At 62.2% G+C, this 14,274-nt stretch overlaps 1 protein-coding gene across 1 annotated transcript; it reads left to right on the forward strand.

Annotated features, from left to right (window-relative positions):
- The first annotated feature begins 641 nt into the window (after window positions 1-641).
- Window positions 642-13,969, forward strand: LOC115901835. The gene is made up of 5 exons (XM_030944804.1): window positions 642-705; window positions 2,113-7,052; window positions 7,138-7,518; window positions 13,013-13,144; window positions 13,819-13,969. The coding sequence occupies exons 2-5, from the start codon at window positions 3,238-3,240 to the stop codon at window positions 13,967-13,969; spliced, it is 4,479 nt and encodes a 1,492-aa protein (XP_030800664.1). The 5' UTR covers window positions 642-705; window positions 2,113-3,237.
- The last annotated feature ends 305 nt before the right edge of the window (window positions 13,970-14,274 follow it).

Here is a 14,274-nt window from a genome sequence, read left to right on the forward strand (position 1 = left end):
ACCCCGCTCAATCCTGGGATCCCCCAAATTCCTGCTGCTTCCTGCGCTATTCCAGGGGAAACTGAGGCACACCTCCCCCCATCCATCCTGGGATCCCCCAAATACCTGCTGGTTCGTGTGGTAATCCAGAGGGAAACTGAGGCACAACACCCCTCATCCTGGGATCCCCCGAATTTCCCGCTTCTTCCTGCAGCATTCCAGGGGGAAACTGAGGCACAAACCCCCCAGTCCTGGGACCACCCAAATTCCCGCCCCGAAATTCCCGCCTCAAATTCCTGGAGTTGCACATTCCTGGGGAAACTGAGGCACGAAACCCCCTTCATCCTGGGATCCCTCAAATTCCGGCTCTTTACTGCGGTATTTCCAGGGGGAAACTGAGGCACAGACCCCCAATCCTGGGATCCCCCACATTCCCGCCCCAAATTCCCGCTCCTGGGGCCGCACATTCCAGGGGGAAACTGAGGCACGGCCCCCCCCCGTTCCCACCCGGGCCGTCCGTCATTCCCGGAGAACAATGGGAACCGGGAACCGGGACAGCGGGCGGGGGGCGGGGCGGGGCCGGGACCGCCCCCGTCCCGAGGGGACTCGGATCCGAATCCGGATCGGGATCGGGACCGGGATCGGGATCGGGACCGGGATCGGGAACGGGATCGGGATCGGGATCGGTACCGGGGACCCCCGGCCCGGCTGCGGACCCCGGAGCGGGTACGGGACACTCGGGGGGCTGCGGGATCCGGGAGTGGGAGGGGGAATTCCGGGAATGTGGGGGGGACCCCGGGAACGGGAACGGGACCCCGGGAATGGGAGCGGGACCCCCGGAATGGGAACGGAACCCCCGGAATGGGAACGGGACCCCGGGAACGGGAACGGGACCCCGGGAATGCGGGGAGGACCCCGGGAACGGGAGCGGGACCCCGGGAATGGGAACGGGACCCCGGGAATGCGAACGGGACCCCGGGAATGCGGGGAGGACCCCGGGAATGGGAGCGGGACCCCGGGAACGGGAGCGGGACCCCGGGAATGCGGGAGGACCAAGCGCGGAATGGAGGGACCGAATGGAACGATGGGGCGGATGGGAGGCCGGGAACGGGAGCGGGACCCCATGAATGAGAACGGGACCCCGGGAACGGGAGCGGGATCCCGGGAATGCGGGAGAGGACCCCGGGATCGGGGCGGGCCCGTCGCTCCCGGGTCGCGCTCAGCAGGGGCCATGTCGCGACATGCGGGGCCATGTCCGGACATGTCGGGACACACGTCGGGCCGGGTTTCCCCAGCGTTCTGCGGGACGCGCCTTCTCCCGGGGGTTCCTTTTCCCTTCCCGGATCCCGGGGGTCGCTGCCCCCATTTGGGGGGGGCTCAGCCCCACAGGAAGGGGCGGGAGAGGGGAAATTTGGGGTGCACAGGGGGGTCACTCCCGGCTCTGGTGATTTATTAAAAATATGGATATTGATCCAGTCCCGATATCCAGCTAGTATGGACAAAAACTCTCTGACAGTTTAGAGTTAGAAAATACACGTTTATTTGTGTTTATTGTGGGATAGCTCCCAAAAATTCACACCGCGATTTACAGGTGATTCCAGAGCCCTTTTTATCGGCACAAGTAGTGAATACCCAAAATACAAATATTCAGAACTACGGGAATTAGTTCAAAAGCCATTAAGCATGGTAATTAGGTCAAAAGTTGTTAAGCATGCGCAGTTTGTTCTTTGAAATGGGTCGGTGGTCCCTTCATGGGTCGGGGTCCCAAAATGAGGAAGCAAATGAAGTTTTCCTCGTTCTGACCTTTCTACTTTTCCAATGCAAACCTGACAAATGAACCCTTGGCAGAGCTCCCGCTCCCCCGTCTGCGTTTGGTTTCAGAACGGAGGAATTTGTTTTATGTTCCTACAATTGTCTCACGTTCCCAAAAGCTATTTATCAATTTCTAAACTCATTACCAACCCAGCTAACCCAACACGGCGCTGGCAAGCGATCAGTTATTAGTTAACTACCCCTTAACTTCATCAAGGCCTACCCATTTATTCGAATTAACTCCAGCAAAGCTTCTCTCTGGCTCAAAGCTCCTCTGAAATCTCGGGATTCATTAAAGTTCGTGTCTCGCCGCTCCCGCAGCTCCGGCGGACGCGGGGCCGTTCCCCGGCACCGGGAATCACCGGAGCGGCAGCGGGGGCGGCGCGGTGACCTCGGCGGCCCCGGAAAGAGCGCGCACCTTCCTCCTCCTCCTCCTCCTCGTCCTCCTCGTCTTCCTCCTCCTCGTCCCCAACTTCCTCTTCCTCCCCCGGGCGCGGAACCGTCGGGCGGCACCGCGGGGACATCCCGGGGCTGGCGGAATTCCCGGGACGCTCGTGGGGCTGAGAAAATTCCTGGGACACCCTCCGGACATCCCTGGGACATCCCGGGACGCTCGTGGGACTGAGAAAATTCCCGGGACACCTTTGGGACTGAGAAAATTCCCGGGACACTCGTGGGACAGAAAATTCCCGGGACACACTCCGCACATCCCTGGCACATCGCCGGAACATCCCCGGGACTACCGGAATTCCTGGGCCGCTTTTGGAATTTCCGGGCCACTTTTGGGGCTCTGAAAATTCCCTGGGTCACTCTTGGGACTGAGAAAATTCCTGGGACACCCACGGCACTGCCGGAATTCCCGGGACACTTTTGGGACTCCCGGGACACTTTTGTCACTGCCGGGGCACCGCCAGCAGCCCCGGCGAGGAGAGGAGGCGCCGTTCCTGTGCCGCTTTCCGGGGCCATGTTCCGCTTCCCGCCCTGGAGGAGGAGGCGCCCGGAGGGTCCCCCGGAGCCGGGGAGCGCGGAGCTCTCCCGAAGGGTTCCCCCGGAGCCGGGGGTCGCGGAGCTCTCCCGGAGGGTCCCCCCGGAGCCGGGGAGCGCGGAGCTCTCCCGGAGGGTCCCCCCGGAGCCGGGGGTCGCGGAGCTCTCCCGCAGCATCCACCGGGAGCCGCCGGGAGCCCGCAGCCGCAGCCGCAGGTGAGGAGCAGCCCCAGCGGGATCCGAGGCCTCGGGAGGGACTTTGGGGACAAGCCGGATGTCCCACGCCAGGCCAGGAACGGGAATGTGCCCAGGGAAGGGACGGATCGGCCTCGGCGTCGGGCCCCGCTCCCACCGCGGGCTGGGAACAGGGAGGATGAGGAGGGAGAGCCCAGCAGCAATTCCTGGAGCAGGAACAAGGACAAGGACAGTGTCAGCCAGAACGGGAATGTGCCAAGGGAAGGGATGGATCGGTCCGTGCGCCTGCCCTCGGTCCGGGCTGTCAGTGGGGAGGATGAGAAGGGAGAGCCCAGCAGCAATTCCCGGAGCCGGGCCACGGACAAGGACAAGGGCAGTGCCATGCGGAACGGGAATGTGCCAAAGGAAGGGACAGATCGGCCTCGGCGTCGGGCCCCGGCCCCACCCCCGATCCCACCCCGGGCTAGGAACAGGGAGGATGAGGAGGGAGAGCCCAGCAGCAATTCCCGGACTGGGGACGTGGGCGCTGCCACCCGGAATGGGAATGTGCCCAGGGAAGGGATGGATCATCCTGTCTGCGTTCCCGCGTTCTGGATTGTCAGCGGGCAGGATGAGGAGGGAGAGCCCAGCAGCAATTCCCGGAGCCGGGGGAGGGACACGGACAAGGACAAGGACAGTGCCACCCGCAATGGGAATGTGCCTAAGGAAGGGATGGATCGGCCTCGGTGTAGGGTCCCGCCCCCACTCCCACCCTGGGCTGGGCGCAGGGAGGATGAGGAGGGAGAGCCCAGCAGCAATTCCCGGAGCCGGGACATGGGCGCTGCCACCCGGAATGGGAATGTGCTGAAGGAAGGGACGGATCGGCCTGTGTGCGTGCCCTCGGTCTGGGCTGTCAGTGGGGAGGATGAGGAGGGAGAGCCCAGCAGCAATTCCCAGAGCCGAGACAAGGGCAGTGCCATGCGGAACGGGAATGTGCCAAGGGAAGGGACAGATCGGCCTCGGCGTCGGGCCCCGGCCCCGCCCCCGATCCCAACCCGGGCTGGGCGCAGGGAGGATGAGGAGGGAGAGCCCAGCAGCAATTCCCGGAGCAGGAACAAGGACAGTGCCACCCGCAATGGGAATGTGCCCAGGGAAGGCACAGATCGGCCCGTGTGCGTGCCCACGGTCTGGGCTCCCAAAAGGGAGGATGAGGAGGGAGAGCCCAGCAGCAATTCCCAGAGCGAGGACAAGGACGGTGCCACCCGGAATGGGAATGTGCCCAGGGAAGGGACGGATCGGCCTGTTTGTGTTCCCGCGTTCTGGGTTTGCAGCGGGCAGGATGAGGAGGGAGAGCCCAGCAGCAATTCCCAGAGCCGGGGGAGGGACACGGCCGCTGCCGCCAGCCCTGGAAGGGACAGACGGACGGAGCCTCCGTCGGGAGCGGAGCGCAGGGAGTGGCTCTGGCAGAGGCTGCTCCAGCTGGGAGAGGACATGCAGAGCTGGCAGGGGAAGCCCACGGCGGAGCTGGCGGCCGGGCTGGCGCGGCGCATCGCGGGGACGCCCCTCGGCAGCTACCCCGAGGGGCCGGGGACCCGCAGCGCCCGGCGGGAGCGGGGCTCCGGAGCCAGCCCGGACCGCGGCATTCCCGGCGGGAATTACCGGAGCCTCCTCAGAATGCTGAGGGCCAGCGGGAGCACTGAGAGTGCGGAGGAGGACTCGGGCTGGGAGCAGAGCCCTGGAGCCAGCCCAGACTGCGACACTCCCAGCGGGAATGACAGGAGCTTCCTCGGAATGCTGAGGGTCGTTGGGAATGCCGAGAGCACGGAGGAGGACTCGGGCTTGGAGCAGGAGCAGGAGCAGGATCCGGAGCAGGATGAGGATCAGGAGCAGGATGAGGATGAGGATGAGGATCAGGCCGCGCTGAACGCCGTGCAGGCTCCCAGCCGCCTGGAGCTGCGGTTCCCGGAGGTGTGGGCGCGCTCCCGGCTGGACTGCGGGCGGGTGGCCGAGGAGGAGCAGCTGCACGGGGCCCCGGTGCCCTTCCAGCGGCAGCGCCCGCTGCGCCCGCACAAGGAGAGGCAGATGGCGGAGCTGCTGCAGGAGTACCTGGAGCAGGGAATCGTGGTGGAGGGCACCTCCGAATCCAACAATCCCCTGATTCTCTACCAAAAGCCACACGGGCGCGGCGTCCGCCTGAGCCTGGACTGCGCCGCCCTCAACGACGCCACCCCTGTGGAGCCGCAGGAGCCGCTGGACCGGGACGGGCTCCTGACCTCCATCAACCCCCGCAGCCGCTTCTTCTCCGTGCTGGACCTGTCCAACGCCTGCCTGGCCATCCCGCTGGCGCCCGAGTGCTGGCGCCGCTTCGCCTTCACCTTCCGGGGCCGGCAGTTCCTGTTCACGCGGCTGCCGCCGAGGTTCCGCGGCACCGGCTCCATCCTGCACCGCCGCGTGGCCGCCATGCTGGCCCGGCTGCACCCTGACGTTGCCCGCAACGTCTTTCACTACTCCGACGACATCCTGATCACCGCGAAGCGCCGGCGGCAGCTGCGGTTCCGGACCCGCCGCGTGCTGCAGCTGATCCAAAGCACCGGCTTCAAAGTGAACCGCGCCAAGGCGCAGCTGGTGCGGCCCGAGGTGGATTACCTGGGCATGACCCTGAGCGCCGCGGGGCGCCGCGTGCCCCACGAGAAGCTGCGGCAGATCTGCCAGGACTGCGACGCCGCCGGGCCCTGGGATCCCGCCCGGCTCCACTCCGTCCTCGGCAAGTTCAACGATTTGAAGGAATTCATCGCCGACTACTTGGAGCTGGCACTGCCGCTGCAGGGCCTGGCGGCGCCGGAGAGGTGGGAAGGGGAGCGGGGACGGGAGTGGCAGCAGGAATGGGAACGGGAGGGCCGGGAGCAGCTGCGGCGGCTGAAGGAGGCTCTGAAGGCGGCGCCCGCCCTGCTGTTCCCTTCCAAATGCCGGCCCTTCGTGATCCGGCTGTCGGTGCGCGAGCGCACGGTGGGAGCCGTGCTGCTGCAGGAGAAGGAGGGAGCGCTGCTCCCGCTGCGGCACTGCTCCTACAAGCTCAGCGGCCAGAGCTGGGCCCCGCAGGACGCCGCGTGCCTGGCGGCCGTCCGGGCCGTCCAGGCCTTCCAGAAACTCACGGGGCCGGCTCCCATCCTCATCCGAGGGCCCGCCGGGCGGTACCTGCTCCGGGGCGAGCCGCTGCTCGACGGCTGCGCCGGCGACTCCAAGCTCCCGGGGCGATGGAGGCTGCTGGTGACCACCAAGGGCGCGGAGAGGAAGGAATCCCAAACCGTGTTGATCCCGCTGCCTGCCGACATTCCCAAAGCCAACGTCTGGTTCCTGGCTGTGGAGAAGGGATCGTGCGGAAAACAGTCCGTGGCCTTCGCCGCCGTCAGCCTGGAGGAGCGGTGGCTGCTGGGGCTGCGGCGGGGCCCTGAGGAGGAGGAGGCGGCGCTGGAGGCGCTGCAGGAGCTGCTGAAGCAGCACCGGAGCTGCCGCCCGCTGTTCCTCTATTGCAGCTTGCCCAGGCTGGAGGCGAGGCTGAAGTGCCGGGAGCAGGGCTGGCGCTGCGGCGAGGACGCCGGGCTCAAGGTGCTGCACTGGCTCCGCTCCTTCCCGGGAATGCTGCAGATCCGCCAGGCGGGAACAGGCGGCAGCGCGGATGAGAGGAGATGGATGCAGGCGGCGAGCGCCAGAGCCAGGGCCGTGGCCCAGAACTCCGTGAGCAGCCGGACGGTCTGGGAGCCGTCGGCGTCCGAGCAGCAGGAGATCGTGGCGCAGTGCCACCGCCGGGGCCACGAGGGCGTCGAGGGAACGCTGCGCCGCGTGCGGCTCGTGTGCTCCTGGAGGAACGCCCGCGAGGACGCGGCGCGCTGGGCGCGGCGCTGCCCCGAAAGTGCCAGGACAGGGATCCCGATGCTGACGGCGCAGCCGGCCCCGCAGCGGGAGCGGGGCCCCTGGTCCCGGCTGCGGCTCGGGCTCTGCGCGGGGTTGCCGCAGAGCCCCGAGGGGTTCGGGCGCTGCTGCTGGTGCAGGACGAGCTCGGGCTGGCTGGACGCCTTCCCGCTGCGGAGCCCGCCCGGGCCGAGGTGTGCCGGTGCTGCTGCGGGAGGTGTTCGGGCGCCGGGCGGTGGCGCGGTGCTGCTGGAGCCCAAACCCGCCTGGCTGTGGGAGCTGCTGCGGCCGCCGCCCTCCTGGGCTGTCGCGGCGCCTGGAGCGCCGTGAGCGGCGGGAGGCCGTGCTGGCGCTGGTCAGGGTGGCGCGGGCGCTCGGGCAGGGCTGGGCGGCCGCGCTGCCGCTGCTCCGGGTGGGAATCGCGGCCCAGCGGCTGCGGGAGGAGGAGCTGGGAGCGCTGCTCTGCGTGCCCGGGCTGCCGCTGGAGGTGCGCTGGGAATGGCCCGGGTGCGGGAGTCGGGATGGGAGCGGGGATTGGGGTGGGAAAGGGAAAAGGAAAGGAAGGCACGGGCACGGGCACGGGGAGGAGAACGAGCTGCAGCGGCTGCGCGCGATGGAGATCCTGGAGGGATACCGGCAACAGGTGCAGAACGCGCTCGGGTAGGAGCTGGGATGGGGATCCGGGATTGGGATCGGGAACCAAGATCCAGGAGCTGGGATTGGGATCGGGAACCAAGATCCGGGAGCTGGGATTGGGATTGGGACGTTGGAGTTCGGATCAGGATCGGGGAGCCAGGATTGGGATCTGGGATCCTGGATCAGGATCCAAGAGCTGGAATTGGGATTTGGGGTTGGGATCCGAGATCAAGCTCCAGGAGCCAGGACTGGGAGCTGGGATTGGGATCCAGGATCAGGGTCTGACAGGCAGGTTTGGGATCTGGGATCCAGAAGCCAAAATTGGGAGCTGGGATGCGGGATCAGAATCCGAGAGCTGGGATTGGCATCCAGGATTAGGATCCAGGAGCCAGGATTGGGATCTGGGACTGGGATCCAGGATCAGGATGTGACAGCCAGGACTGGGATGTGGGAGCTGGGATTGGGATCCAAGATCCAGGAGCTGGGATCAAGATGGAGATCGGGAGCTGGGATCCTGGATCAGGATCCGAGAGCTGGGACTGGGATTTGGGATCACGATCTGGCATCAGGAGTTGAGATCTGGGATCTGGGATCAGGATCAGGATTGGGAGCTGGGATCCGGGATCAGGATCCGGGAGCTGGGATTGGGATCTGGGAGTGGGATTGGGATCTGGGATCAGGATCAGGATTGGGAGCTGGGATCCGGGATCAGGATCTGGGAGCTGGGATTGGGATCTAGGAGTGGGATTGGGATCTGGGATCAGGATCAGGATTGGGATGCAGGATTTGAATCTGGGATGGGGATCTGGGATCCAGGATTGGGATGTGCTGGATCCAGGCCACGCTGTGAGGCTGCTGGGCCCTGGCTCGGGCCTGAGCGGCTTAGGCTGGAGCAGGAGATCTGGCTTTAGGCTGGGAGAGGTGCAGGTGGGACCAGGAAAGCTTTTAGGCGGCACCGGGAGCACTCTTAGGCCTGGTGAAGGTTTTAGGCGGGACTGAGAGGCTTTAGGGTGGAGCTGGGGGCTTTTGGGCAGGGCTGAGCAGAGCTTTAGGCCTGGGAGAGGTTTTAGACAGGACTGGGGCTCTGTTAAGCAGGACTGGGTGGGGATTTTGGGTGGGATTTGGGACCTTTTGGAACTGGTGAAGATTTAAGTCACAACTGAGGGACTTTTAGGCTGGGGAGAGATTTTAGGTGGGACGGAGTGAGGTTGTAGGCCTGGGAGAGGCTTTGGGCTGGACTGAGGAGCTTTTAGGCCGGACTGAGGAGCTTTTAGGCCAGGCTGTGGGAGGTTTTAGGCCGGACTGGGTCAGGTTTTAGGCTGGATTTGGAACCTTTTAGGACTGATGAAGCTTTAAGCCGGGCTTGGGGCACGTTTAGGCCCGGGGGAGATTTCAGGCTGGACTAAGCCTGGCTCAACCTCCTGCTGCGCTGGCAGGGAAATGTTTTCCCCTGTGATGGTTTTTGTGGAATGTTTTCACCGGAGTTTTTCCCCTGGGATGTTTTTCCCCCGGAATGTTTTCTATGGGATGTTTTCCCCTGGGATATTTTTCCCCCGATGTTTTCCCCTGGGATGTTTTTCCCCCGGAATGTTTTTTATGGGATGTTTTCTCCCCTGGAATGTTTTCTCCCCCGGGATGTTTTCCCTCCTGTTTCTACCTCTCGTTGCTTTCATTAAAACCGAGTTTAAACTCCAGCCTTGGCGTTTCCTGCTTCTCCCGTTCCCGTTTCCCGCCGGCTCCGGGCAGGATGGGGTTAAATCCTTGGAGATGAGCGGGAATTCTTCGGGAATTCTTCGGGCTATCTCCACAGCCCCAAGGTCCTTCCTCCCCCTCACATTCCAGGGGGAGTTTTTAGTGAATCCACCCCCAGATCCAGGGAATTCTTGGGGGCTGAATCCCGATTTGAATTCCAATTAAAATCCCGAACGAAATTCCAATTACAATCCCAATTAAAGTCCTAATTAAAACCCCGATCTTAATTCCAATTAGAATCCCAATTAAAGTCCCAGTTAAAATCCCGATTTGAATTCCAATTAAAATCCCAGTTAAAGTCCCAATCTGAATTCCAATTAAAATCCCATTTTGAATTCCAATTAAAATTCCAATTAAAATCCCAATTAAAATCCCAATTAAAGTCCTAATTAAAATCCCAATCTTAATTCCCATTAAAATCCCAATTTGAATTTTTCCAGGGCCTTTTCCCGAGGCTCCTTCCGAAGGTTCCGGATCCCCCTTTCCCATTTTTCCCACTTCGGGCTCCCCAAGTCCCTCTGACCCCTAAAACCCCGGAATTCTGGAAAAAACTGGCGTGGGCAAAGAGCCCTGAGGGGTCAGAAATCCCGGGAATCCCAAACTGGGATCCACCAGCCGGGAAATCCCGGAGCAGGGATTTGGGATCAGCTCCAGGGGCTGGGAATTGCCAGGGATGGGGATGAGGATGATGAGGAGGAAGATCCCGGGATCCCCAAAATCCGGGAATGAGCTGAGGATGCAGCCTGAGGGGGGCTCTGCTCCTTCAGATTCCCGGGAATTTTTGATTCCCTGGGTGGGATGGGGGGTGAGGGACCCCTCGGGATGGCCCCGATCCCGTGGGAATCCCATCCCTGCCCTGGGATCACCAGAACCGCCCCGGGATCCAGGAGGGACCCGGCCCCAGATCCAGGGGATGTTCCCAGGATCCCTGATCCAAGGCCCAGATCCCTGTTCCAGATCCAGGAATCCCATCCCAGCTCAGGAATCCCATCCCAGCTCAGGAATCCCATCCCAAACCCAGGAATCCCATCCCAGCTCAGGAATCCCATCCCAGATCCAGGAATCCCATTCCAGATCCAGGAATCCCATCCCAGATCCAGGAATCTCATCCCAGCTCAGGAATCCCATCCCAGATCCCTGTTCCAGATCCAGGAATCCCATCCCAGCTCAGGAATCCCATCCCAGCTCAGGAATCTCATCCCAGATCAGGAATCTCATCCCAGATCCCCGTTCCAGACCCAGGAATCCCATCCCAAACCAGGAATCCCATCCCAGCTCAGGAATCTCATCCCAGATCAGGAATCCCATCCCAGATCCGTTTCCCACATGGGATCCCCAAATCCAGGGGCCATTCCCAGCATCCCCATTTTCCAACACCTGCCCCAAATCCAGGGATCAGACCCCAAACCTGTCCCCTATTCCCGCCCCAATCCCAGCCCCGTTCCCAATCCCATTCCCGCCCATTTCCCCCCCCGGGGGCGGGCTCGGCCTCGGCCGCTCCTTTTCCAGCCCCGATCCCAAATCCCGGTTTTTGGTGGCCGCTGTCCAGCCCGGCCGGGCCGCGCTCCTCCCGCTCTTCCTGCTTTTCCCGCTTTTCCCTCTTTTCCACCTTTTCCCTCTTTTCCACCTTTTCCCGCTATTCCCCCTTTTTCCAGTTTTCCCGTTATTCCCGCTATTCCTGTTTTTCCTTCCCGCTATTCCCACCATTCCCGGTTTTTCCCTGTTTTTCCCATTTTTTACCGGTTTTTCCCCGTTTTTTCCCCGCTCGATCCCGCCGGGAATTCCGCGCGATGCCCCCGGGGCGGTTTCGGGGCCGCGGGGCCGGAGCGGGGGCGCCGCTCCCGGAGCTGCTTCAGGCCGGGAATTCCGGGAACTGGGGGCGCTGAGCCCACATTGGGGGCCATGAGAGGTGAGCACCCTAAATCCCACCCGGGAATCCCAAATCCCACCCTGGGAGAATCCCAAAATCCCACTGGGAAGGGGACTCCAGAATCCCACCAGGGAGAATCCCAAAATCCCACTCGGGAATCCCCAAAACCCCACCGGGGCACAATCCTAAAATCCCACTGGGAAGGGATCCCAAAATCCCACTGGGAGGGGATCCCAAAAATGCACCCGGGGACAATCCCAAAATCCCACTGGGAGGGGATCCCAAAATCCCACTGGGGGGGAGGGAATCCCCAAAATCCCACTTGGGACAGGATCCCAAAAACCCACTCGGGAATCCCAAAAACCCACACGGGAGAATCCCAAAAACCCACAGGGGGAGAATCCCAAAATCCCACCGGGAGGGGGGGAGAATCCCAAAATCCCACTTGGGAGGGGATCCCAAAAACCCACTCGGGAATCCCAAAATTCCACCCGAGGAGAATCTGAAAAACCCACTGGAAGAGAATCCCAAAATGCCAAGGAAGGGGAACCCAAAAACTTACAGGAGGGAATCCAAAAATCCCACTTGGGAATCCCAAAAAACCCACCTGGGAGAATCCCAAAAACCCACACGGGGAATCCCAAAATCCCACATGGGGGAATCCCAAAATCCCACCCGGGAATCCCAAAACCTAGCCGGGAGAACCCAAAATCCCACTGGGAGGGGATCCCAAAATCTCACTGGAGGAGAATCCCAAAAATCCCTTTGGAGGGGATCTCAAAAACTTAGAGTGGGAATCCCAAAATCCCAAGAAAAGTGATTCCAAAAACTTACAGGAGGGAATCCCAGAATCCCACTCGGGAATCCCAAAAAACCCACCTGGGAGAATCCCAAAATCCCGCTGGGAGGGGATCCCAAAATCCCACTGGGGTGGAGGGAATCCCCAAAATCCCACATGGGACAGGATCCCAAAAACCCACTTGGGAATCCCAAAAACCCACCAGGGGAGAATCCCAAAATCCCGCTGGGAGGGGACCCCAAAATCCCACCCAGGAGAATCCCAAAACTCAACTGGGAGAATCCCAAAACCCACTTGGAGGAATCCCAAAAATCCATGGGGCGGAAGGAGATCCCAAAACCCCACCTGGGGGGAATCCTAAAATCTCACCAGGGGAGAATCCCAAAACCCAAACTGCGATATCCCAAAAATCCATGGTGGGGGGGATCCAGGCTCTCAGGGATCCCCGGGTGGGATTTGGGATCTCAGGGATCCTTGGGATGGGATCTGGGATCTTAGGGATCCTTGGATTGGGATTTGGGATCCCAGGAATCCTTGGATTGGGATTTGGGCTCTCAGGGATCCCTGTGTGGGATTTGGGATCCCAGCGATCCTGGGATGAGATTTGGGATCTCAGGGATCCTTAGAACAGGATTTGGGCTCTCAGGGATCAGGTCTGGGCTCTCAGGGATCCCTGGGATGGGATTTGGGATCTCAGGGATCCTTGGATTGGGATTTGGGATATCAGGGATCCTGGGATGGGATCTGGGCTCTCAGGGATCCTTGGATTGGGATTTGGGATCCCAGGCATCCGTGGGATGGGATTTGGGCTCTCAGGGATCCCTGGGATGGGGTTTGGGCTCTCAGGGATCCCAAAACGGGATCTTCAGGATGGGATCTTGGAGCTCATGGATCCTTGGGATGAGATTTGGGATCTCAGGGATCCCAAGATGAGATTCAGGATCTCAGGGATCCCAGGAGTTGGATCTCGGAGCTCAGGGATGCCTGGAATGGGATTTGGGATCTCAGGGATCCTCAGGGTGGGATTTGGGATCTCAGGGAACCTCGGGACGGAATTTGGGATCTCAGGGACCCCTGGGTGGGATTTGGGATCCCAGGAATGCGGGATGGGATCCGGTGTCCCTGACCTCGCTCTCGGTGCCCGCAGAGGCCGCGGCAGCCGAGGAGGAGGAGGAGGAGGAGGCGCGGCCGCCCTTCGGCCCCAAGGGGGTGGTGAGCGCGGGTTTGGGGTCAGGGTTTGGGGTCGGGTTTGGGGTTTAGGGTCGGGTTTGGGGTCAGGGTTTGGGGTTCAGGGTTTGGGGTTGGGTTTGGGGTTGTGATGTGGCGTCAGGGTTTAGGGTCGGGGTTTGGGGTTTGGGGTTGGGTTTGGTCTTTGGGGTCGGGGTGTGGGGTTGGGTCTGGGGTTGGGGTGTGGGGTACGGGGTCAGGGTTTGGGGTTTGGGGTCAGGTTTGGGCTCGGGGTCAGGTTTGAGGTTGGGGTGTGGGGTTGGGTTTGGGGTCAGGGTTTGGGGTCAGGGTTTGGGGTCGGGGTTTGGGGTCAGGGTTTGGGGTCGGGGTTTGAGCTCAGGGTTGGGTTTGGGGTTGGGGTGTGAGGTCAGGGGTTGGGGTCAGGGTTTGGGGTTGGGTTTGGGGTTTGGGGTTGGGTTTGAGCTCAGGGTTGGGTTTGGGGTTGGGGTGTGAGGTCGGGGTGTGAGGTCAGAGTTTGGGGTCAGGGTGTGGGGTGGGGTTTTGAGGTCGGGTATGGGGTTTGGGGTTTGGGGTTGAGGTTGGGGTTTGGGGTTGTAGTTTGGGGTTGGTTTTGGGTTTGGGGTTTGGGTTTGGGGTTTGGGGTCGGGGCCATTGGGAGCAGCCCCATCCCAATGCCAGGATCCCTTCCAGGCTGGTCCCGGTCCCGGTGCCGCAGGGATCCCGGGCTGGGCGCGGCCGTGTGGGTCCTGTTTGGGATGGCCGGGCTGATCCTGGCGGCCGTAACGTGGGAGCGCTGGATTGGGATGGACGGGATTGGGAACGGGATTGGGAACGGGATTGGGAACGGGATTGGGAAGGTTGGATAGTGTTGGGTGGCGGGGATCTGGTGAACGCTGGGGCTGGGAGTGGGATTGGGATGGGAACGGGATTGGGAACGGGATTGGGAACGGGATTGGGGTTGGGATTGGGATCAGGATCCTGTTTGGGATGGCCGGGCTGATCCTGGCGGCCGTGACCACGCTGGGAGCGCTGGGTGAGCGGGATCGGGCTCGGGAATGGGATTGGGGTTGGGATTGGGATCAGGGTCCTGTTTGGGCTGATCCTGTCCGCCATGGCCACGCTGGGAGCACTGGGTGAGTGGGATCGGGAACGGGATTGGGGTCAGGATCGG

The sequence above is a fragment of the Camarhynchus parvulus genome, chromosome 3 (assembly GCF_901933205.1).
Source record: "Camarhynchus parvulus chromosome 3, STF_HiC, whole genome shotgun sequence".
Lineage (NCBI taxonomy): Eukaryota > Metazoa > Chordata > Aves > Passeriformes > Thraupidae > Camarhynchus > Camarhynchus parvulus.

Coding starts and splice junctions, on each gene's coding strand:
- LOC115901835 (XM_030944804.1), top strand. CDS start 3,238: ATGGATCGGTCCGTGCGCCTGCCCTCGGTCCGGGCTGTCAGTGGGGAG. Junction 7,053..7,137: donor CGGAGCCCGCCCGGGCCGAG/GTGTGCCGGTGC, acceptor TGGCTGTGGGAG/CTGCTGCGGCCGCCGCCCTC. Junction 13,145..13,818: donor GTGGTGAGCGCGGGTTTGGG/GTCAGGGTTTGG, acceptor CCGGTGCCGCAG/GGATCCCGGGCTGGGCGCGG.